The 24868-nt window shown below is 37.5% G+C and overlaps 1 protein-coding gene across 5 annotated transcripts in view; it reads right to left on the reverse strand.

Annotated features, from left to right (window-relative positions):
- Positions 1-24868, reverse strand: part of tek (TEK tyrosine kinase, endothelial) — a 129754-nt gene that overhangs the window by 38420 nt on the left and 66466 nt on the right. For all 5 annotated transcript variants that reach the window (XR_011353568.1, XR_011353572.1, XR_011353562.1 and 2 more), the window contains exons 13-15: positions 24562-24864; positions 18824-18981; positions 2354-2567 (exon numbers count right to left, since the gene is read on the reverse strand). Coding sequence is in view for 2 of the 5 variants with exons in the window: in XM_069924654.1 (XP_069780755.1) it covers positions 2354-2567; positions 18824-18981; positions 24562-24864 (675 nt within the window). In the remaining 3 variants the exon portion in view is untranslated. The remainder of the gene's footprint in view (positions 1-2353; positions 2568-18823; positions 18982-24561; positions 24865-24868) is intronic.

Below are 24868 nucleotides of genomic sequence, written 5' to 3' on the forward strand. Positions count from 1 at the left end.
TTTGTTGCTTCCTATCTTGACATATTTCTTTCTCCCCTGCTCTAATCCTTTCCATGTACATCCATAACTGTTCTACTGCCTTTTGCATTTTATAATTTTCCATTATCCCATCTTTACCAGACATAGATTCCCTCTACATTTTCATCCCATATTAGGATAGTAGAGAGCCCTTTTGCTTCTTCCTTGAATGGAATTCCCTTCATCAGTAAGCTCATTTGCCCATCTGAACTTGTCCTCACATAGAACAACTTCTCTTTCAAATCCATTCACTTAGTCTAAATCAAAGGTGAAGCAAAAGGCATTTGCAGTGTCTCAACTGCACTCATCTTTTTGTGGGATATGTAGAGCACTCTTATTAAAACCCACTCCCACAACTCCTTCACCTGTACATTGATGACGACATTGGTGCTTCATTCTGTACTCAATAGAACTCAAATATTACTTTTGCTGCCAGTTTCTAATCTGCTCTCATCTTCATCTGGTTCATCTCTGTCTATCTCCTTCCCTTTCAGGACAGACAGCCCATTACAAACTCCCATCATTACCTTGATGAAATCTTTTCCTAGCCTGCCTCCTGGAAGGACTCCAGTCCATTCTCATATTCCCATGGAACATTTCAAGATCAAGGTTCTATTTACTGTCATGTACACAATATACATAAAAATAATTTTCCTTTGTTTTCCCTATAAAGACATGCACAAAGAGGTACCACCAGCCCAGTCAAGACAAGAAAGGGAAGCAAAAGAGAGTCCCTTCAGAGATATTGCACATCTGTCGATCCAATAACTGCTTCCTGTATTCTGGTTACCTCAGTGGCCACAAGTCACATGTCCTCAGCCCATGTTCCAAATCCCAAAAGGCGCTTTGGAAGCTGACAGCTCCCCAATGAACCTTTGGGAGCACTGCTCAGGACTGGGACCCTCATGAATGCCAAAGCAGGCCACAGGCAGTCTATTGTGAGTCCTTCAGCCACTGAGGCAGAGGTGTTCTTCTCGTTACTGAATGACAATTGGAGAATTTTGTTCTGGCTGCTTCTTTTACTTTTGCTTTTCCTGCTGGTCATCTATAGCCTGCATCTTACCTGTGACCACACCATAGTAGCAGCAATCTATGATCCTCTCCAGCCTCATGAATGATCACGAGTTAGTCCAACTTCGGCTTCAAGTCTTTGACTAGTTACCAGAACTTTAACAACCCTCCAGTCTTTTGGTACCTAGCTAAAGATGACTCTGCAATTTCTTCCTTAATCGCCCACAATATCCTTTGATTCACTTTACTAGGCCCATGAAATTTATCTACCTTTATACGCTTTAAGAACTTCAGTGGAGCCTGAAGTTTCAGGGCTTTATTTATTGATGACTGTAGAATAACACTGATGCAGTCCTAAAATTAAATTAAATTAATCTATAGGGTTGAAATTATGTAATACCAACAATTAATATAACCTGAAAGACTGAGAAACAGGAGCAAATACCGCTGATGACATGTTCAGAAGGAACATTCGCATTGGCTGCCTTCTGTAAATGAATACATGATTCATCATTACAGAGCCAACCCTGGACACCTAAGGACATATCACAATTGCGTAACTGAATGAAGAAAAGGGACCACTCTACAAGAGAGGTTAAGGCTATAATAATAGTAAAAGGGAGGGTATACAAGGAAGCAAAAATTAGTGGAAAAATAGAAGACTGGGAAACTTTTAAAAACTTACTGAAAGAGACAAAGAAAGTCATTAGGAAAGAAAGGATGAATTATGAAAGGAAGTTAGTAAAGAACATACAAAAGGATACTAACATTAAAAAAAAAATAGATGTGTAGTACAAAACCCTATGTAGAGAAGATTTATCAAGATGATTCCAGGAATGCAAGGGCTAACATATGAGGAACACTTAGGGGATCTTGGATTCTATTCATTGGAGTATAGAAGAATGAGTGGGGATCTCATAGAAACATTTTGAATGCTGAAAGGACTGGACAAAGTAGGTGTGAATAAGATCCCTGTTGGGTGATTCCAGGACAAAAGGGCACAGTCTTAGAATTAGAAGGTACCCATTTAAAACAGAGATAAGGAGAAATTTCTTTCGCCAGAGGGTCATGGATTTGTGGAATTCATTGCCACGTACAGCTGTGGAGGCCAGATCATGGGGGGGGTTTAAGGGGAGATTGATAGGTATCTAATTAGTCAAGGTATCAAGGGAAATGGGGAAAAAGCCAGAACTTTGAACTGGATGTGAGAACAGTTTAGCTCAGGGTGTATTTGTGGAGCAGACTTGATGGGCCAAATGGCCTACTTCTGTTCCTTTTTCTTGTGATCTTGTGATATCTGATTCAAAGAAGTAAGAGCTCTTACCTTTCATTCGTTTAATAGCAGCATTCATCTTGTGTCCATTTTTTTTAATTCGAGCCTTCAACACCTGCCCAAAATTCCCTTCGCCAATAATGTCTTCAAATTTAATGTCATCCCACTGGAGGACAGGGTAGACGATTGGCATTCGCAGCTGAGGTTTTGTTTTCCTGGAAAGTGTGAGCGTCCCTGAATTAAACTGAATAATCGGATCTTCTCGCTTCAAAGGCAGAGAAAGTTCAGATTAGGGGTCAATATGCTGAAAAACAAAGCTTGAAACTACTTTAATAATTTGCTACAGTGGGTCAAGCTGAAAACTTCCTTTCAAGTGATCCCTTATGTTCACCTCAATCTTGGATCATGTCCCTATATCTGGATTTTCCCAAAAACACAGTGGGCCCAAAGGAAGCCCATGTCAAGACATTGTGTTGTGACTGAAGCACCAGAAGTGATGGGAGTCTATCAAGGAAACAGATCAACCCCAAGGATCTCATAAAATGCCATGGGTGAGGTCAAAGTCTAGATCAGCTAGATCTAACCTGCAGGGCAATTAAGTTATTACAAGAGAAGTGTGCTCAAATAACAGAAACCCGATTGTTCCATTGAGCAATGCAATCTTTAGTGCAGCACTGGAGGGGAACAGTGAGGGCAGTGAGAAGTTGGAGCAATGGGAGGGAAATTTTCACCTTTTCTTCCCAAAAGATGGCACTGAGATTTTGTGCAAGGTGCCAGTGATGCTAAAGGCATTGAATCATAGAGCCATACAGCACAGAACAGGCCCTTCAACCATACTCTTCCATGCTAACCATAGATAATGTGATAATATGAGCAAATTAAAATTTCTGTCCCTATCTCGGAGGACTTTTCCTGGATGCAATACATGAATGCCATCACGAAGAAGTTTTCTCAGCGCTTCTAAGTTCTCAGGAGTTTATGGAGGTTTGATATAACATTGAAAACCTCAGCAAACTTGTACAGATGTGTAGTGGAGAGTGTGTTGACCTGCTGCATCACGGCCTCGCATGGGGGCACTAATTTCTCTGAGAGCAAAACCCTGCAAAAGGTAGTGGACACAGCCCAGTACATTACAGACAAAACTCTCCCCACCATTAAGAAAATGTATGTAGAATGCTGCCGTTGGAGAACAGCAACAATCATCGAGGATCCACACCACCCATCAGAAAGGAGGTACAGGTGCCACAAGACTCATACTAATAGGTTCAGAAATAGTTGTTACTTCTTCGCTGTCATACTCCCAAACAACAAACTTAAACAGAGACTCATTTTAGGAGTCTTACTTTGCACATTAATTATTATTGAATTTGGGGGAGTCACGTGATGGAGTAGTGGCCGGACGGTGAACTCCAGCCCTCTCCAGAAAAGTCGGAAAAAACAAAGGAAAACACAAAGGCACAGAAATAAAAATTAAAGAAAAGTGAGTATAAAGGTGGAAAGAAGATGGCGACGAAAAAAGAAAAATCGAAATCAACGGTAAGAAGAGAGGAAGAGAAGACAATGGAAGAAGAAGGAGAAGGCCTTACCTGTTTGAAGAGGCCCGCGGTGGAGAGAGAAACCCGCTCCCTCAGGTCGGTAGAAAGTGGACTACAAAAATAGCTCGCTGAGCCGAGTAAAAGTGCGTGGTGCGCGTGAAAAAAAACACACCGACGGGAGGGGTGACCAGCTGGGGAGTCGATCTCCACAGCCGGCAATGACAGCTGCAGAACACCTGCAGCAAGAGAAGAACACAGAAGACAACGAAAACAAGAAAGAAGAGAAGAAAAGGGCAACAAAGAAACAACAGATGGCCAACCCAGAGGAAGAAGAAGAGGAAGAGGAAGAGTACAATGAAATAGAAGAAGGGAAAGGCAAGATAAAGGATTTACTTTCTCTTATTAAAGAATACATGGAGTCATTTAAAGAATGGCAAGCGCAGGAATTTAATGATTTAAGAAGAAGAATAAACAACACAGAAGAGAAAATGAATAAAATAGATATGACCTTAACAGAAATGGGAAAGAAAATGGACAAGATGGAAGAGCGGGAAGTAGCAGTAGAAATGGAGGTAGAAGACTTAAAAAAGAAATTAGAGGAATCTAATAAAAAAGTTATAGAGACACAAGAACTGTTAGCTCAGAAAATAGATATAATGGAAAATTATAACAGAAGAAATAACATAAAGATAGTGGGCCTTAAAGAAGATGAAGAAGGCAAGAATATGAGAGATTTTATAAAAGATTGGATCCCCAGGATCCTAGGATGTCCAGAACTACAGCAAGAAATGGAAATAGAAAGGGCACATAGAGCATTGGCCTTTAAACCACAACCACAACAAAAACCAAGATCTATTTTAGTAAAATTCCTAAGATATACTACAAGAGAAAAGGTACTGGAGAAGACAATGGAAAAAGTAAGAGAGGGCAATAAGTCACTGGAGTACAAAGGGCAAAAAATCTTCATTTATCCAGATATAAGTTTTGAACTCCTGAAGAAGAGAAAGGAGTTTAATACAGCAAAGGCGATTTTATGGAAGAAAGGGTATAAATTTATACTAAAGCATCCAGCGGTATTGAAAATATTTATTCCAGGACAACAAAACAGACTATTCTCGGATCCAGAGGAAGCACGAAAATTTGCAGAACAATTACAAAATAGACTGAGGGATGAAGACGTGTAATGAGAGTACAAAAGACTGAGAACTAAAAAGACACATAAGTTTTGAACTCCAGAAGAAGAGAAATGAGTTCAATACATCGAAAACGATCTTATGGAGGAAAAAAAAATATTCTCGGATCCAGAGGAAGTAAGGAAATTTGCAGAACAACTACAAAACAATCAGAGAGATGAAGACATGTAATAAGAGTAAAAATGACCACGATTTATATGTATGTGGGTAAAGAGGTATATGTGTGTATATGTATAATGTGCATACATGAATGTATCCGTATTTAGAGGAAAATATAGATAGTATAGACAAGAATTAATAAGAGAAAGAAATGGAATAGAGGGAATAAGGAGGGAACTAAAAGAGTGACCTTTGTTACATATGAAAAGTGAAATCTTTTCTGGGGGGGCTGGGTGGGGAGGAGTTGCGGTCACTGCAAAATCAGCTGACGCTTGCGAGTGAATTCGCAAATCCAAATGGAGAGGGGAGATGTGGTTGTCCGACAAGGGATAAAGGACAACTCAGGAGGGGAAGGGGAGATTGGGGCTAAAGAAGTTTTAAATAGGAGAATAAGGAAAATGTTTGATGTTTTAGGAATGTTGTCTTATAAAGGGTTTAAAACAAGAAAACAGAAATGGATAAGGAGGAAAGGTAATGATGGAGAAACGGAAAGGGAAGATAAACAAAGTATAAAATGGCTACGTTGAACTATATGACTTTAAATATTAATGGAATACATAACCAAATTAAAAGGAAGAAACTGCTAAATTTACTGAAAAAAGAAAAAATTGATATAGCATTTGTGCAAGAAACACACTTAACTGAATTGGAGCACAAGAAATTAAAGAGAGATTGGGTAGGACACATAACAGCAGCATCGTATAATTCAAAAGCAAGAGGAGTAGCTATATTAATTATTAAAAATGTGCCATTTAAAATAGAAGAGGAAATAATAGATCCATCAGGGAGATATGTAATGATAAAATGTCAGAAATATTCGGAGTTTTGGAATCTACTCAATGTATATTCACCTAACGAAGAAGATCAAAAGTTTATGCAAGATATCTTTTTGAAGGTAGCAGATACGCAAGGGAACATATTAATAGGAGGGGATTTCAACCTGAATTTGGATTCAAATATGGATAAAACTGGGAAAAAAATTAACAGAAAGAACAAAGTAACCAAATTTATAATTAAATCAATGGAAGAAATGCAACTTTTGGATATATGGAGGAAACAACACCCAAAAGAAAAGGAATATTCATATTACTCGGCTAGACATAAAACATACTCAAGAATAGACCTATTTTTGTTATCAGCTAGTATGCAAGATAGAGTAAGAAAAACAGAATATAAAGCTAGAATACTATCGGACCATTCACCCTTAATATTGACAGTAAAGCTAGAGGACATCCCTCCAAGAATGTATAGATGGAGATTAAACCCCATGTCACTTAAAAGGCAGGATTTTAGAGAATTTATTGAAAAACAAATAAAAATGTATTTTGAAATAAATACAGAATCAGTGGAAGATAAGTTTATACTATGGGATGCAATGAAAGCATTCATTAGAGGGCAAATAATAAGTTATGTAACCAAGATGAAGAAGGACTATAATCAGGAAACAGAGCAATTGGAAAGGGAAATAGTAAATATAGAAAAAAAATTAGCAATGAAGAGAGATTGGGTAGGACACGTAACAGCAGCATCGTATAATTCAAAAGCAAGAGGAGTAGCTATATTAATTATTAAAAATGTGCCATTTAAAATAGAAGAGGAAATAATAGATCCATCAGGGAGATATGTAATGATAAAATGTCAGATATATTCGGAGTTTTGGAATCTACTCAATGTATATTCACCTAACGAGGAAGATCAAAAGTTTATGCAAGATATCTTTTTGAAGGTAGCAGATACGCAAGGGAACATATTAATAGGAGGGGATTTTATCATTACATATCTCCCTGATGGATCTATTATTTCCTCTTCTATTTTACTGCTAAATACAACTAAAATTATCAATATAACTAAAAGAAGAGAATTGGCGGATAAAAAAAATAAAATATGAAACATTACAAACATATAAGGTGGAGAAGAATATAATGAAGACAAAACAGAAATATTATGAACTAGGTGAAAAAACGCACAAAATCCTAGCATGGCAGCTTAAGGCAGAACAAGCTAAGAAAATGGTATTGGCATCAAGTAAAAAAGACAAACAAATTACATATAATCCAAAAGAAATTAAGGAAAACTTTAGAGAATTCTATGAACAATTATACCGAACTGAAAACGAAGGGAAAGAAGGGAAAATAGATGAATTTCTGACTAAAATTGAACTACCAAAACTACAAATAGAGGAACAAAATAAATTAAAAGAGCCATTTGGAATAGTAGAAATACAAGAGATAATGAAAAAATTACCAAATAATAAGACACCAGGAGAGGATGGATTCCCAATAGAATTCTACAAAACATTTAAAGACTTATTAATTCCGCCCCTCCTGGAAGTAATCAACCAGATTGATGAAACACAAAGCTTACCAGATTCATGTAAAACAGCAATAATTACAGTAATACTAAAGCAAGGGAAAGATCCACTCTCACCAGCGTCATATAGACCAATATCTTTACTTAACACAGATTATAAGATAATAGCTAAACTATTAGCAACAGATTAGCAGAGCATGTACCGAAAATGGTAAATTTAGACCAAACTGGATTTATCAAAAAAAGACGCACAACAGACAATATTTGCAAATTTATTAACTTAATTCATGCTGTAGAAGGAAATAAAGCACCTACAGTAGCAGTTGCTTTAGACGCAGAGAAGGCCTTTGACAGAGTAGAATGGAATTATTTGTTCAGAGTATTGCAAAAATTCAGTTTACCGGAGAAATATATTAATTGGATTAAAGCATTATATAAGAGACCATTAGCGAAAGTGACAGTAAATGGACATGTATCAAAGCAATTTAACTTAAGCAGGTCAACACGGCAGGGATGCCCACTATCACCTTTATTGTTTGCGTTAGCTATAGAACCACTAGCAGAATTGATAAGAATAGATAATAATATAAAAGGAATAAAAATAAAAGACAAGGAATATAAAATCAGTTTATTTGCGGATGATGTTATAGTGTACTTAACAGAACCAGAACTATCAATAAAAGAATTATATAAGAAATTGAAGGAATATGGAGAAGTGTCGGGTTACAAGATAAACGTAAATAAAAGTGAAGCAATGCCTATGAATAATGCGGATTTCTCAAAATTTAAGAAGGAATCACCATTTAGATGGCAAATGCAAGCAATAAGATATCTAGTTGTACAAATAAACAAAAATCTCGGCCAACTATATAAACTCAATTATTATCCACTAATGAAAAAATTACAGGACGATTTAGAGCATTGGAAAGATTTACCACTAACACTAATAGGAAGGATAAACTGTATTAAAATGAACATTTTTCCAAGGATATTATACTTATTTCAGGTATTGCCAATACAACTGACAGAGAAATTCTTCAAGGAGTTAAAGAAAATAATAAGGAAATTTTTATGGAAAGGGGGGAAACCGAGGATAGCACTAGATAAATTAACAGAATGGTATAAACAAGGAGGCTTACAACTGCCAAACTTTAAAAATTATTATAGAGCCGCACAATTAAGATACCTATCAGATTTTTATCAAACAAGGGAAAAGCCAGATTAGACGAGATTAGAATTAGATAAAATAGGGGAAAAGATACCTGAACACATATTATATAAATGGGATGAAAAATTGGTACAACATAGATGTTTTCCAGTATTACATCATCTCCTCAATATTTGGAAGAAGATTCATGTAGAAAGAAATAAAACAAATTATCAATTACCAAAACTAATATTGACGCAAAACAAGTTACTCCCTTTTACAATAGATAACCTTTCCTTTAGAGAATGGGGAAAAAAAAGGGATTAAAAGAATAGAAAATTGTTTTTCAGGAAATAGATTCTTATCCTTTGAACAAATGAAAGATAAGTACAATATAACTCAAGATACAGCGCTGGCATATTACCAATTGAGATCCTACTTGAAGGATAAATTAGGAAGCAGTTTGAGTTTGCCAGAGGGAAGTAACCTTGAATATGTGATTACAGATACAATGATAATCAAAAGATTTATAACAAATATGTATATTAAACTGCAAGAAAAGGAGAATGAGGAAACAAATGGTAAAACTAAACAAAAATGGGAACAAGATTTAAATATAAAGATAAAAAAGGAAACATGGGAGAAGTTATGCCCCGGAACGATGAGAAATACAATAAATACGAGGTTACGTATGATACAATATAACTGGATACACAGGCTATACATTACACCTCAAAAGTTAAATAAATGGGACCCAACAGTATCTGATAGATGTTTTCGATGTAAAAAAGAAATGGGAACAACAATTCATGCAATCTGGACATGTGAGAAAGTAGAAAAATTTTGGGAAGATCTAAATCAGATATTAAATAAAATAACAGAAAACAATATACCAAAGAATCCAGAGATCTTCCTCCTAAGTAACATAAAAAACAAAGAATTTGGAATTGATTTGGAGGATGCACAAAAAAGATTTGTTAAGATAGCTCTAGCCGTAGCAAAAAAATGTATTATGTCAACCTGGAAATTGGAAGATAATTTGAAAAAACAACAATGGTATATAGAAATGAATAAATGTATTCCATTAGAAAAAATAACATATAGTTTAAGAAATAATATTGAAATATTCGAACAAATATGGGAGCCTTACATTAAATACAATAGCGAAAACCTACCGGGGACAATCATTACCTAAGTTGATGGAAGGAGAAGGAAATGAAAAGAATGGACTCAGTAGAATTTCTGGTGTATTTTTGTTGAGTGACAACATTTTCTGACTGGTTTAATGTATCCTAGATTGTATACCTTAAATGGACGGGAGGGGGGGGTGGGTTGGGAGGAGGGTGGGGGGAGAAAATGGCACTGTATATGTGTGAAAAGGAAAAAGTGTGTACCATGGTTAATGTGATTTATGGTGTGAAAAATAAAAAATTTAAAAAAAAATTATTATTGAATTTTTATTTTCTGTAATGCACAGATTGTTTGCCCTTCCTTCTTGTTTATATTTATCTCTTTTGCATACATATCTTTTCTTGAGTACTGTGTCTTTTTGCACTACCAATGAGTAGGATAAAGAATCTCAGGGTTGTATGTGATGTCATGTATGCATTCTGACAATAAATCTGCACTTTTAACTTTTAAATAGGCACTTTGGGCTAGTCCTATTTGATTGTATTTGTGCGAGGTCTTTCTAAACCTTTCATTTCCATTCATCTGTCCAAATGTCTTTAGAATGTCATAATGGTACCTGCTTTACAGTTTCCTTTGTCACCTCATTTCAGATTATGGTCTAAACTCTGAGTGAAATAGTGCCCCAGGACCTTCTAATTCTAGAATTATCTACCCTGGTAAAATGACTGGGAGCATTCACATTATATTCATTCTACAAATGACTTAATATTCCTCTGATAGCATAAGAACATTAGGACAGGAGTAGGCCATCTGGCCCATCGAGCCAGCTCCACTGTTCAATTAGCTCCATAATCCTCAATTCCCATATTCAAAAAATTAGCTCTCTATGTCTTAAATACATAGAGAGGTCCTCACCTCCTATCACATTCTCAACATCAATCTTTGGCAGACTGCCCATGTCCTCCACTGTGAAGACTGACATAGATTAGTTGTTCAGGGACTTGCTGATTTCCACATAACTCTTTTTTCATTTTCTCAGGGCCTTGTGTTTAATTTTGCCACTATTTTCTACTTTGTACATTATAAAAATATTTACTATCTGTTTTATAGTTTATGCTATTTTGCTTTGATGATCTATCTCACCTTTCCCGATTAGACAGGAGCTAGGGGTTATTTGGGAATGGCTATTAACAGACAAGCCTACAGTGGACATGTGTAAATTAATTAAGGAACAAGTAGTTAGAATTCTGAACCAGTATGTTCCAGTGCAGAGGAAGGTCAGGGACGGCAAGGTATAAGATCCTTGATCAGTCATGAATTTAGCTAAAAAGGAGGAGGCGTATTTAAAGTTTAGGATGCTACAATCAGACAAAGCCCTTGAGGTATATAAAGACTGTATGAAGTATTTAAAGACTCAAGCAGAGCATTTGCAAGGCCAAAATAGGCCATGAGATGTCTTTGGCCAGCAGGATTAAAGAAAATCCCAAGACATTAAAAACAAAATGTTGACTGGGGAAAGGATAGGTTCATTCAAGGAGAATTTTTAAATTTAGACGTACAGCACAGTAACTGACCCTTTTGGCCCATGACCCCATACCGCCCAAATACACCCAGTTGATTTACTCCCATGGTATGTTTTTGAACAGTGAGAGAAAATTGCAGCACACAGAGGAAATCAATGTAGACGGGGGGAGAACATAGAAACTCCTTACAGACAGTGTGGGATTTGAATACCAGTCCTGCTCGCTGGTGTTGAAACAGCATTGCGCTAACTGTGGCGCACCTTTCAGACAAAAAAGGGAATTTATGTTTGGAGTCAGAGGCAGTACTTTGCCTCGATATTTATCGAAGAGAAGAGCATGGAGGATTATAATCGGGAGTGTAACGTGAAAATGCTAATTTGTTAGAACAGTTTGAGATCAAGAAAGAGGGATTGCTGGTTCTTTTGAGCATTAAAGTGGATGTCCCCTTTTTTTGTTATTGGTAAAAAAAAATCTGAGGCATGGGATTATGATCAAGAAAGGCAGGACCTAATGAGAGATGGCTAGTATAGATTTATTGAGGGCAGATCCTGTCTGGCCCATCTAAGTGAAAATTTTGAGGAGGTTAAAAACTATATTGATGAAGGCATGGACTTCAGTTAGGCCTTCAACAAAGTCCATTGTGGGAGAGTAGCCCTCAAGATTAGAGCCTATGGGATGTGAGTGAATTTGATCAAAAATTGGATTGCCAATAGGAGACAGAGGATAATGGTAGATAATGGATTTGTGATTAGATGCCTGTGACTAATGTTCCACCAAGATTGTTGGTTTGTAATATATATATAAATTGTAATATATATAGATATATATATAAATATTGCTGTTCATAATATATTTATCAATAATGTAGTTATTGATGAAGATGAATGATCAGTAAGTTTGCAGATGACATGGAAATTGGTGGAGTTGTTGACAGTATTGAAAGGTAACCTTCATTTTAGGTGATAGCAATGTGTTGGTGAAATGGGCTGAGGAATACCTGATTAATTTTAATCAAAATAAATAATGAAAAGACGCTTTTTGAGAATGCAAATGGAATTACATCATTCACTTTGAATGATAAGGTGCTATTTCTCAGGAAAATTTAGGAACAGAGGGCCCTTGGCATGCAAGTCCAAAGATCCTTGAAGATTACAACATAGATTGATAATGTGATTTTAAAAAAAAGCATTGGAGCTTTCAGTCATGGTCATCCAACTTCAGAAAACATTGGTCAGACAAAAGCAGGAGATATAAAATTCTGAGGACTAAAAATAGAGTAGAATAGCAGAAATGATTCCCCCATCAGAGATGAATAAGAGGAAATAGATTTAGAGATTTAGAAGTAATCTGAGGCTAATTTTTTCACCCAGAGAGTGATGAACATCTGGAATACACTTCTCTAGAGAGCAATGAAAGCAATGTCTCTGATATCATTTAAGTATCTACATGAGCACTTAAATTGCCCAGACAGGAAGACTACAGGCCAATTGCTGAAAGAAGGCATCAATAGAGATGGACCCCAGTGGTCAGAACAAATGTGGTAAGTTGAATAACTTCCATGCTATATGACTCCATCTAAAAGCAATGATAACATTAGGGTGGTGGACATGGACATTGACAAGCTCCTGTGTAACAGGCTAGTCCAGAATGAAAGATGACATGGGAGCGAGGGTGAACTAGCCAATTAGATTCAAAATAGGCTTGATGGAAGGAAAAAGAGGGTAATGGTGGAGTTTTTCCAGATTGGAAGCCTGTGATCAGTGATTATATATATTGTACCACAGGAATTGGTGCTCCATCCACTGTTCACTTTCATCTATATCAAACAATTTGACAGACATTTTAGTTTGTGTTTAGTAAGTTTACAAATGACACCAAAATTGGTGGTGTAGTGGATAGTGAAGAAGGCTATCTAAGATTACATCAGGATCTCGATCAACTTGGGAAGTGGACCAAGGAATGTCAGATGGAAATTAACTCAGTCAAGTATAAGGTGTTATGACATTTGGGGTTAAGGGAATTTTAAATGTGAGAATCGTGGAAATATTTTATGTTTTAGAAGTGTTGTCTTACAGCGTGTTCAAAAAAAGAAAACAGAAATGGATATGGGGGAAAGGTGGTGATGAGGAAGCGGAAATGAAAGGTAAACAAAGTATGAAATGGCCATGTTGAACTATATGACTATAAATATTAACAGAATACATAACCAAATCAAAAGGTAGAGGCTGTTAAATTTACTGAAGAAAGAAAAAATTGATATAGCATTCGTGCAGGAAACACATCTAACTGAAGTGGAACACAAGAAATTAAGGAGAGACTGGGTAGGGCACGTAACGGCAGCATCATATAATTCAAAAGCCAGAGGAGTAGCTATATTAATCAATAAAAATGTACCAATCAAAATAGAGGAGGAAATAATAGATCCAGCAGGGAGGTATGTAATGATAAAGTGTCAGATATATTCAGAATTTTGGAATTTGCTCAATGTATATGCATCTAATGAAGAGGATCAAAAATTTATGCAAGATATCTTTTTGAAGATTGCAGATATGCAGGAGAATATACTGATAGGAGGGGACTTAAACCTTAATTTGGACTCAAAGATGGACAAAACTGGACAAAAAACTAGCAGAAAGAACAAAGTAACCAAATTTATGGTTAAATCGATGCAGGAAATGCAACTTTTGGATATATGGAGGAGACAACACCCAAAGGAGAAGGAATACTCATATTATTAATACTCTTATTAATTCCTCTTCTCCTGGAAGCAATGAACCAGACTGAATAAACACAAAACATGCCAGATTCATGCAAAACAGCAATAATTACAGTAATACCAAAGATGGGGAAAGATCCACTAACAACAGCATCGCATAGACCAATATCTCTACTCAACACAGATTATAAGATAATAGCTAAACTACTAGCAAACAGATTGGCCGACTGTGTAACAAAAATAGTAAAACTAGATCAAACTGGATTTATTAAGAAAAGACGAACAACGGACAATATCTGTAAATTCATTAACTTAATCCATGCAGTACAAGGAAACAAGACACCAACAATGGCAGTTACCTTAGATGCAGAGAAAGCCTTTGACAGAGTAGAATGGAATTATTTATTCAAAGTACTATTGAGGTTCAACCTACCAGAGAAATATATTAATTGGATTAAAGGACTATATAAGGGACCATTGGCGAAGGTGACAGTAAATGGATATATATCAAACCAATTTAAATTAAGCAGGTCAACTAGGCAGGGATGTCCACTATCTCCCTCACTGTTCGCTTTAGCTATAGAACCCTTGGCAGAACAGATAAGAACAGAAAATAAAATAAGAGGGATAAAAATATAAAATCAGTCTATTTGCTGATGATGTCATAGTATACTTAACAGAACCAGAAATAAATTACATAAGAAATTGAAGGAATATGGATAAGTATCAGGGTACAAGATCAACGCAAATAAAAGTGAAGCGATGCCAATGAATAATGCAGATTTCACAAAGTTTAAGAAAGAATCACCATTTAGATGACAAACACAAGCAATCCGATACCAAGGTATACAACTAGATAATAATCTAGGCCATCTATACAAATTAAATTATCAGCCATTAATGAAGAAAATACAAGATGACTTAGAACATTGGAAAGATTTACCACTAACACTGATAGGAAGGGTAAATTGCATTAAAATGAATATCTTCCCAGGGATACAATACCTATTCCAATCGTTACCAGTTCACCTAACAGAAAAATTCTTCAAGGGGGTTTACAGCTACCAAACTTTAAGAATTATTATAGAGCAGCACAATTAAGATACCTATCAGATTTTTATCAAACAAGGGAAAAACCAGATTAGAGCTAGATAAAATAGGGGAGAAGGTACCTGAACATATACTATATAAGTGGGATGAAAAGCTGGTGCAACATAGGAATTCACCAGTACTGCACCATCTGCTCAACATTTGGAAGAAGATTCACATAGAAAAGAATAAAACAAATTATCAACTACCAAAATTAATATTGACGCAAAATCAACTAATCCCATTCACAATAGATAACCTTTCCTTTAGAGAATGGGAGAGAAAAGGGATCAAGAGAATAGAAAATTATTTTTCAAAATTATCTTTTGAACAAATGAAGTGCAAATATGGTATAACTCACGGTACAATGTTTGCATACCACCAACTGAAAACCTACTTGAAGGACAAATTGGGAAACAGTCTGAGGTTACCAGAAGGAAGCAATCTTGAATATGTGATTACAGACACAATGATAATTTAAAGATTTATAACAAACATGTACATCAAAGTGCAAGAGTAAGAGAACGAGGAAACAAGCTGTAAACCCAAACAAAAATGGGAACAAGATCTAAACATAAAGATAAAGAATGAAACATGGGAAAAGCTATACTCCGGAACTATGAGAAATACAATAAACACGAGGTTACGCATGATACAATATAATTGGTTACACCGGCTATACACCATGCCCCAAAAGTTAAATAAATGGGACCCAACAGTATCAGATAGATGTTTTCGCTGTAAGAAGGAAACAGGAACAACAGTACATGCAATTTGGGCATAAAAGAAAGTGGAAAAGTTTTGGGAAGATCTAAATCAGGTATTAAATAAAATCACAAAAAGCAACATACAAAAAAAATCCAGAAATCTTTCTTCTAAGTAATATAAGAAGCAAAGAACATGGACTCGATTTGGATGGAGCACAAAAAAAGATTTATTATGATAGCCTTAACTGTAGCAAAAAAATGTATTATGTCAACCTGGAAATTAGAAGATAGAGAATACAGCAATGGTACATAGAAATTAATAAATGTATTCCACTGGAAAAAATAACATATAATTTAAGAAATAACATCACAGTATTCTAACAAATTTGGGAACCGTACATGGAACACAACAGAGAAGTCCTATCGCGGACCTCCACCACCTAAAATGACAGAAGGAGAAGAAGACGAAATTAACTGACCCCATATGTAACAGTAGATGACACAAATTTCTTGTTTATTTTCATTGTGTGATGACATTGTTTAATGGGTTTAATGTATCATATATGTTGAACGTTGAGGAGAAAATGACACTGTGTATATTCAAGAGGGAAATGTTTATGTGTATTTTGGTCAATATGGTTCATAGTGTGAAAAATATTTTTTTTTTTTAAAAAGTATGAGGTGTTACATTTTGCAAGTTAAACCAGGGTAGGAGTTGCACAGCAAATGGCAGAGCCCTGGAGAATGTGAAGTACAGAGAGACCTGGAACATGGTTCCCTAAAAGTGACAATACATGTAGACAGGGTGGTGAAAATGTCATTTGACATGTTTGGCCTCTGGTTAGAGTATTCAGTTCAAGGGTTTGTGTGGATTTCTGGTTGTACAGCAAACGGAAATATGTCATTAAGATAGAAAGAGTGCAGAAAAGATTCCTGAGAATATCACTGAGACAGGAGGGCTTGAGTTATAAGCAGAGGATGGGTTAAAGTGAGAGAGGAAAGATTTAAAATAGATCTGAGGGCAGCTTTTTCTCACAAATGGTGGTGGACACATGGAATGACCTGAGAGAGGAAGCAGCAGAAGGAGTTAGCAATAATTGACTGGACACAAATATGAGAGAGTAAGAGCATGTCTGACAAACAGGAGGCATTTAAAATTATGATAAGGAAGGTCCAGAATGAATATCTTTCCAGTGGGGTAAAGCACATGATGGCAAAGTAAAGGAATCCTAGTTAACAAGAGATTTAGAACCACAGATTAGAAGGAAAAAGGAGGCATACAGTTTGGGACAAAGACATTTTTTTTCTTTATTTTTCCCTTTGCTTCACATGTTTTAAATTTGTAATCAAATAATTCACATGAGATTAAAGTGCACATTCCAGATTTTATTACAGGTATTTGTGTATGTTTTGTTTTGACCATGTAGAAATTACAGCACTTTTTATACATAGTCCTCTCATTTCAGGGCACCATAATATTTAGGACATAGTGGGACATCCTTTGAGGAGTGTAAGGAATATATGAACACAGTGAAGAGGGAAATAAAGAGGGCTGAAAGAGGTTTAGAGATGATTTTGTAGATAGTGTAAGGGAGAATAGAAAAAATTGTTTATTAAGAACAAAAGGATCACAGAGAACCAGCTCTCTGTCCTTGGGTGCAAGCTGGTACTCCCAGATGCCAGCCATTTCAGTTCCCCTACCATTTCCACACAAACAAGTTTGTCCTTGCCCCTCATCCATGGCCAGGGAGACGCCAAACATAAACTTGAGGAACAAAACATTATATTCTGCCATGGCAATTTAACACACAATGGCATGGACATTTAATTTTAGTTAACACCCACGCTGATCTGGTTCCATTATTTTTAATCTGTCCTTTGTGTTGTCCCATTTTTCCTTTTCTCTCAAATCTTTCCCTTCCTCCTCCAGTGGCCTCCTCCTCTACCTGTCCTCTCACCTCATTCCATTCCACCCCCATATTATGCTTGCTGTCTTGTCTTCCCATTTTGGATTCAAAAAAAGCATGCTGACCTGAAACTTTGTCTTACCATTTCTCTCTACAGATGTTGCCTGACCCACTGAGAACCCGACCCCCCACTTCTCATTGCTTGCTCAAGTTTTCAGCATCTGCCGTTCTTGTTGTGCTGTTTTCCCAAGACAGCCCTACTTCATCAGCAGTATCCAACAATGTAGACCTGTTTGACAGGGGAATGATCACACAGGATTCTTTCATTTCCTGTCAGGCCTTCCTGTGGTTACTTTATCTCCTCTCTTTCTGTCCCTCAGCATGATCAATATATCCCATAGAAAGTTCAACTGTAGCTCCAGCTGCTCAATATCGTCTGCCGGGATGCAATTGGTCACTCTTCCTGTACCACATCAGGGTGCTCAGGCTTTAATTTAATTTTAATTTTGAGAATTAGCATGGCAACAGGCCCTTCCAGCCCACCAGTCTGCATCACCCAAATACACCCAGGAAGATGGGAGGAAACTGTAGGACCCAGAGAAAATCCATGCAGACACAGAGAGGATGTACAACTCCTTACAGACAGCGTCGGATTCAAACCTAGATTGCTGGCGCTGTTATAGCATTGCACCAATCACATATGATGTAATACCCCAATTTCCATTCCCTTTTCCAGATGTACCAATATTGTTGCTCAAACATCTCCAGAGGACAGGCATTAGCTTGTCAAGTTTTGATTCCAATTTACTTGGCAAAGATCTGTTCTCATCTCATTAAGAATATACTTCTCCAAGTCAGAGTTCTACAGCATGGAAACAGGTCCTGCAGCCCAAATTGTCCAAGTTAGTCACATTTTTCAATATTTGACCTTTTCATTCTAAATATTTCCTATGCATGAACCTGTCAAGAAGCCTTTTGAATATTCCAATTGACCCTGCTTCTGTTACTCCTTTTACCTTAGAGTGGCGTGGTCCCTATCTTCTTCCATCGCTATTCTGGAAAATTGAACAGTTAAAAGAGCAGAGTTTGATCATGCAATCTTACCGTACTATTTTGAAAAGCCTGAACCATTCTCCGCTGAAAGTTTCCCCGTTTGAAGTGAAGCACAATGCAGAAGGCTAATAGAATGGTCAGGCAGGTCATTCCTGCAGATCCCAGGATAGCATAGAGCAGTAGTTGCCCACTGTGCTGCGGAATGCGAGCTGTAAAAGAAGTAGTGCTGGTGTTCAGATATATCTCAGTCTCTTTATGAATAGAATTGACACTTGGGACTAAGGAACTGTGTGTTTGACCAGTCACTTCATCACACTTCTCAGTGTCCACCCCATCCCCACCACTATCCCCCACCCCCCCCCCCCGAGATTTGCACGTTTTTATTCTATTCCATTCTAAATTCCAGTTGAATGTGCACCCACCTTTCAGGCAGCACACTCCAGACCACAATAATTTGCTGGGAGAAAATATCAGACCTCTTTCCTCTGGCGTGTCTGGTAACCCATCACCACTGGAAACATTTTCATCATATTACATCCCTTCATAACTTTGAACATTAATATCAAATCTACCCTCATCTTCTGTGAGGTGAACAATCCAGCTCTCTACAGAGTTTAAATCCCTCCACACACCCCCCCACCCCACCTGAAATCTGCCGTCACCATCACCACCGCCCCTACCCCCAACCACACCAGGATGTTTTCAACAAATCTCCTGTGAACCCTCAAGAGTTCACCACCTTGATCATCTGAATCTCTTTGATTATTTTAATTTATACTTATTACGACAGAGGAGGCCATTCAGTCCAATGGGTCCATTCTGGCTATCTGGAAACAATCCTATTGACCTGATTTCCTGCTCCTTATTTCCCAGTATCCATACTTCATTATCCATAAACTTTTCTTTGATGTTTGCTTTAATGAGCCAATTAATCTTCTTTGAGATGTGGGAGGAAACCAGTACAGGGGAAAATCTACTTTGTTAAGAGAAGAATGTACAAATTCCACACAAACAGCACCTTACTCAGTTCAATGGGTATACAGTAAAACCCCTATTATCTGAAATTTAAGAAATAGGCAGCCTCAACCAACCAGCAAAAAAAAAAAAGAAAATAGATAAAAAATACAGATGTTTAAAATTGGTGCATCACATCATTAGTTTGCCAACCACTCATCACACAATCTCAACACACAGTACACTTATCTAGCATCTACCACCCATTGGTGCCAGATACCTGGGGTTTTACTGTACCTGGATTATATGAAGGCAGCAAATAATCTATGAATTTTGAAAACAAGAATATATTTGTAATGTCCTTTATTGATTTGATAAAGCATTTTCTTTTAATCTCATACACTAAAGAATAAAGCTAACTATTTATTGGGACTTCCAAGAATATGGCAATTTTGAAATAATAAACTTGACTGAAGACTCTCAGATTTAAGTGGATGGATCAGTGGGCAGAATTTGCCTATGTTTTCTTCAAGAACCAAGAAATTTATAAGTTTCAGGATGATATTCAAAAATTATCAAGCTAAATCATCATCTACTGACTGAGTTTTACATCAGATTCCATTCCACGTAGAGGTAAAATAATGCTTGCCATTACAATGATGGCAATCAAGATTTTCTTAGAATCAGGAGTTGCTTTATCATATAAAAACAAGAACTCAGCACGATGGAGCAGCATCTGTGGAGGCAAAAGGTCCAAGTCAATATTTCAGCTGAAGACTGTATTGGGACTGAGTGGGAAGAGGAAAGATTGCTCACATATAGCAAACAGTGGCAGAGAGGAGTGTTGGGATGATCAAGGGTAGAGAGAATGATGATGATAGATCAGTGTTGCACTTTGGGAGGTTAAATATAAGGGGAAAGTATATTCTCAATGGGAGTCTCTTAAAGTATGGATGTTCAGAGGGATCTCGGGGTCCATGAATTTGAGACTGCAGGTAGGGTGGTAAAGAAGGTGTATGGATTGTTTGCCTTCATCATTCGGGGCATTAGTTATAAGAGTATGGAAGTCATGTTTCAGCTATATAAAACTTGGTTTCTAGGAGTAAACATTTTCAATGACCTGACCTGGATTAACCATGTTAATGTGATGGTCAAAAAGGCAAACCAACTAAAGATTTTTTTAAAAAGACTAATGAAGTCGGCATGTTTCCCCTCCCCCCCCCCACCCCTCAACTTGTCACTCAACAACTTTTACAGGTGCGCCATTGAAAGCATTCAAATATCACAATGTGGTATGGGAGCTGCTCTGTCAAAGATCAACAGCAAAAGAAGTTGATGAATGCAGCTCAGATAATGCAAACCTTCCTACTTTCACCCCCCCCCCCCACCCCATAAACTCTACCTACACTTTCCATTGCCTAGGGTAAGGCAGCCAACACAATGAAGGGCCCATCCCAACCAGTTCGCACTTTATTCTCCTTCCTCTCATTGGGTAGAAGATTCAAATGTGTGAAATCATGTACCAAAGGGTTAAAAGATAATTTCTTGCCCACAGCCATTGGGCTACTGAACAATGCCCTCATGTTGCCCTTGCTACGTACTAATTACTCTTTCTCATTACAACCCTGTGCTCTGTAACTATGTGCTAATCCAGTTACTGTGTATAGCTGTAAAAATATTAAAGTTGATTTGCTGGACCTCTCACTTAAGAACCCTTCTTAGTGTACCAGGTATAAAGTGACAATAAACTGACACTTAAAGCTTAACTAAACTTAAGCCATTCTTGGAGTATTGCATGCAGTTACAGGGTGGAGGTGAAGGCTTTGGAAAGGATATTTACTAGGATGTTGGAGATACACAGGAGATTGCAGATGCTGCAATCTGAAATGAAACACCATCTGCTGGAGGAATCAATGGGTTAATAAACAGCAATCAGTCAGAGAAGGGAATGGTCAATGTTTTGAGCCAAAACCCTTTATCAAGACTGGTTAAATGTAGTACAGAAGCCAGTGTAAAGAGGACAGGCTGGGAGGGTAAGGATTCCATAGAGGCAGGGGAATAGGGAAGAGTGTAATTCCACTAAAGGGACACAGAGTATACACACCAGGATGTTTCAGTTAAGAGGAGAGACTGAATAGGCTGAATTTATTTTTCTTAGAGCAGAGAAACTGGATTGAGTTACATAGTTATTAGGGGCATAGATTGACGAGATTGTAAGAAAGCTTTCCACATAGCAAAAAATGCCTGGAGGTTAGTGACTAGTGGAGTGCCACAGGGATCTGTCTGGGGCCCCTGCTCTTTGTAATTTTTATAAATGACCTGGATGTTGAGGTGGAAGGATGGGTCAGTAAGTCTGCAGATGACACAAAGGTTGGAGGAGTTGTGGATAGAGCTGAAGGCTGTCAAAGGTTACAAGATGATATAGTTGGGCAGAAAAGTGGCAGATGGTTTTAAATCCAGATAAGAGTGAGGTAATGCATTTTGGAAGAACAAACCAGAACGCTGAGTACAGGGTTAATGGTCAGTTACTTAAGGATTACTCAAGGTCACCACACAGGTTGATAGGATAGTTAAGAAGGCCAATGGGATGCTGGGTTTCATTAATGGGGGGATTGAATTCAGGAGTAGAGAGCTCATGTTACAACTCTACAAATCTCTGGTAAGACCACACAGAGTATTGTGTTCAATTCTGGTCACCTTGTTATAGGAAGGATGTGGAAGCTATGGAGAGGATGCAGAGGAAATTTACCAGGATGTTGCCTGGATTGGGAAACAAGTTTTATGAGGCAAGGTTAGCAGAGCTGGGACTTTTCACTTGATAGAGGTCTAAAAGAGGCATAGATAGGGTGGAAAGCCAGCACCTGTTTCCCAGGGTAAGGTCAGCAAATACCAGAGGATATAGGCACAAAGTTAAGGGAGAGAAGTTTAGGGGAGATATCAGGGGTACGTTGATTTTTTTTTTTTACACACAGAGAGATGTGGGTGACTGGAATGTCTTGCTGGGGATGGTGGTGGAGGCTGAAACATTAGGGGCATTTAAGATACTCTTAGACAGACACATGGATGAAAGAGAAATTGAGGGATATGGGGTAGGGAGGGTTTAGTAGGAAGGAATATATGGTCGGCACAACATCAAGGGCTGAAAGGCGTGTACTGTGCTGTTTTCTATGTTACATTTCTAAAAGTCGGTGCAGGGTAAACGGGGAAGAATTTTTATGCCGAAGAGTGGTTGGAACTTGGAATGAACTGCGTGAGGAATGGTAGACGCTGATGCTCTTTCAATATTTAAGAAACATTTATGGCTACATCTGGAGTACCATGGACAGTTTTGGTCCCCGTATTTTGGAAAGGATATACTGGCTTTGTTCAAAATCTAAAGGTCATTCACTGGGATAATTTTGAGGATGAGATAGTTGATAAATTAGATTTATATTTGTTGGGTTTTAAAAGAATGAGGGTAATTTTATTGTAAATACTCTTAAAACACTTGTGAAATTGCTTTGGATTTTCTTTTATCTTGCCTGCCATCTTCATCTTATGCCCACTTTTTGTCTGATTTCCCTCTTAAGCATTCTCCTACACTTCTTATTTGTTGATCAAGGGATTTGTTGATCCAGACTGTTTAAATCTGATATCTGCTTCCTTTTTTTTCTTGACCAGAGTCTCAATATCTCTCATCAACTGGGGTCCCTTAAACTAACCAGAGTTGTCCTTCATCCTTCTAGGAACATGCATTTGTTATCTCACCTCAAAAAGTTTGCCACTTTCTAGATACTTTCTGACCTGTGAACATCCTCTCTCAATCAGGTTTGATAGGACTATCAAATTCCTGCTTAAGTGCTTCAAAATCAACCTTGCCCCAATTTAGGACTTTACCTTGTGGACCAGACCCATCTTAATACATAACTATTTTACAACTAATGGAGTTTATAGTCACCGATCCTAAAGTGCTTCCCCACTGTCACTTATTTCATTCTATAAGAAGATGCCCAGTGTTGTACTCTCTCCAGCTACTTGGACACACTTAACAAATTCCACTCCGTCCAATCCCTTTGTACTGTGCGTGGCCCAGTCAATATTAGGGAATTTAAAATCTCTCAGTAAGAGTACCTGATGATTCTTGCAGTTTTCTGTAATTTCCCGACATATCTGCTACTCTTCCCCCAAACAATTCTCGTTGACTGTATGATGGCCTATAATACAGTTCCATCAAAGTGATCATTCCCTTCTTGTTTCTGAGTTCTACCCTTATGGCTTCGCAGTACCATCACCCAAAAATATTCTAAGCATTGTTGTGTCTTTCCTCATCAAAAACGCAACCTCACTCCTCTCTTATCTGTTACTCTATCTCACCTGCAGCATCTGCATCCTGGAACATTAAGCTGCACCGTCCACCTGAATTCTCTAAATACACTGTCTTTCATAATGCTTGTTGAAATAGTGGGGCGGCTACAGAGAGAAAGATGGGTGTAGGGGGAGGGTGGAGGTTGAGAGATGGAAAGGATGGTAAGGACTTAATGAGAAGACCCCATGCATTTGAGAGAACTGAGATTGATGGATGCTTACACATTCGTATGTGGACAGAAGACTGAAAGAACACACATTAAATCTGAGAGAAACAATGAATGCTCTTAGAACAGTTATCTCAACTGACATTATTCAAATTAGAATGACAATTCACCAACTGTTGTAATAAGTGATAGTCACTTTATGCAAATAAATTAGATAGGCTTTTCATTTTCTTATGAACAGAAGATTAACCATGACACATTTGATTCTCATGATAATTATTTGGTCATAATTTCATAAGGTTATTAAAGGTAAGGAGATTGTACCTGCAGACTCCTGTAGTGTGTGCAGTTCCATTGTTGGATTGGGTTCACTCTCCCCAATATTGTTCTTCGCACAGAGTTCCACCAGATAAAGTGAATTCGGCTCCAGTCCTCGCAGTTGAAACCGTGAAATGATATTATCTTTTATTTTGATTTCCGTCTCTTGAGTGTAATCATCTGCCCCATAGATTTTATAACGTATGATGATGGAAGATATGGAGTTGCCATCTTCGATTGACCAGGATATAAAAGCTGAAGTGTCGGAAGTGTTAAAAATCTTGATGTTGGTGGGTGCAGGAGGTAGTTCTGT

Source organism: Narcine bancroftii, chromosome 1 (assembly GCF_036971445.1).
Source record: "Narcine bancroftii isolate sNarBan1 chromosome 1, sNarBan1.hap1, whole genome shotgun sequence".
In the NCBI taxonomy this organism is placed as follows: Eukaryota; Metazoa; Chordata; class Chondrichthyes; order Torpediniformes; family Narcinidae; genus Narcine; species Narcine bancroftii.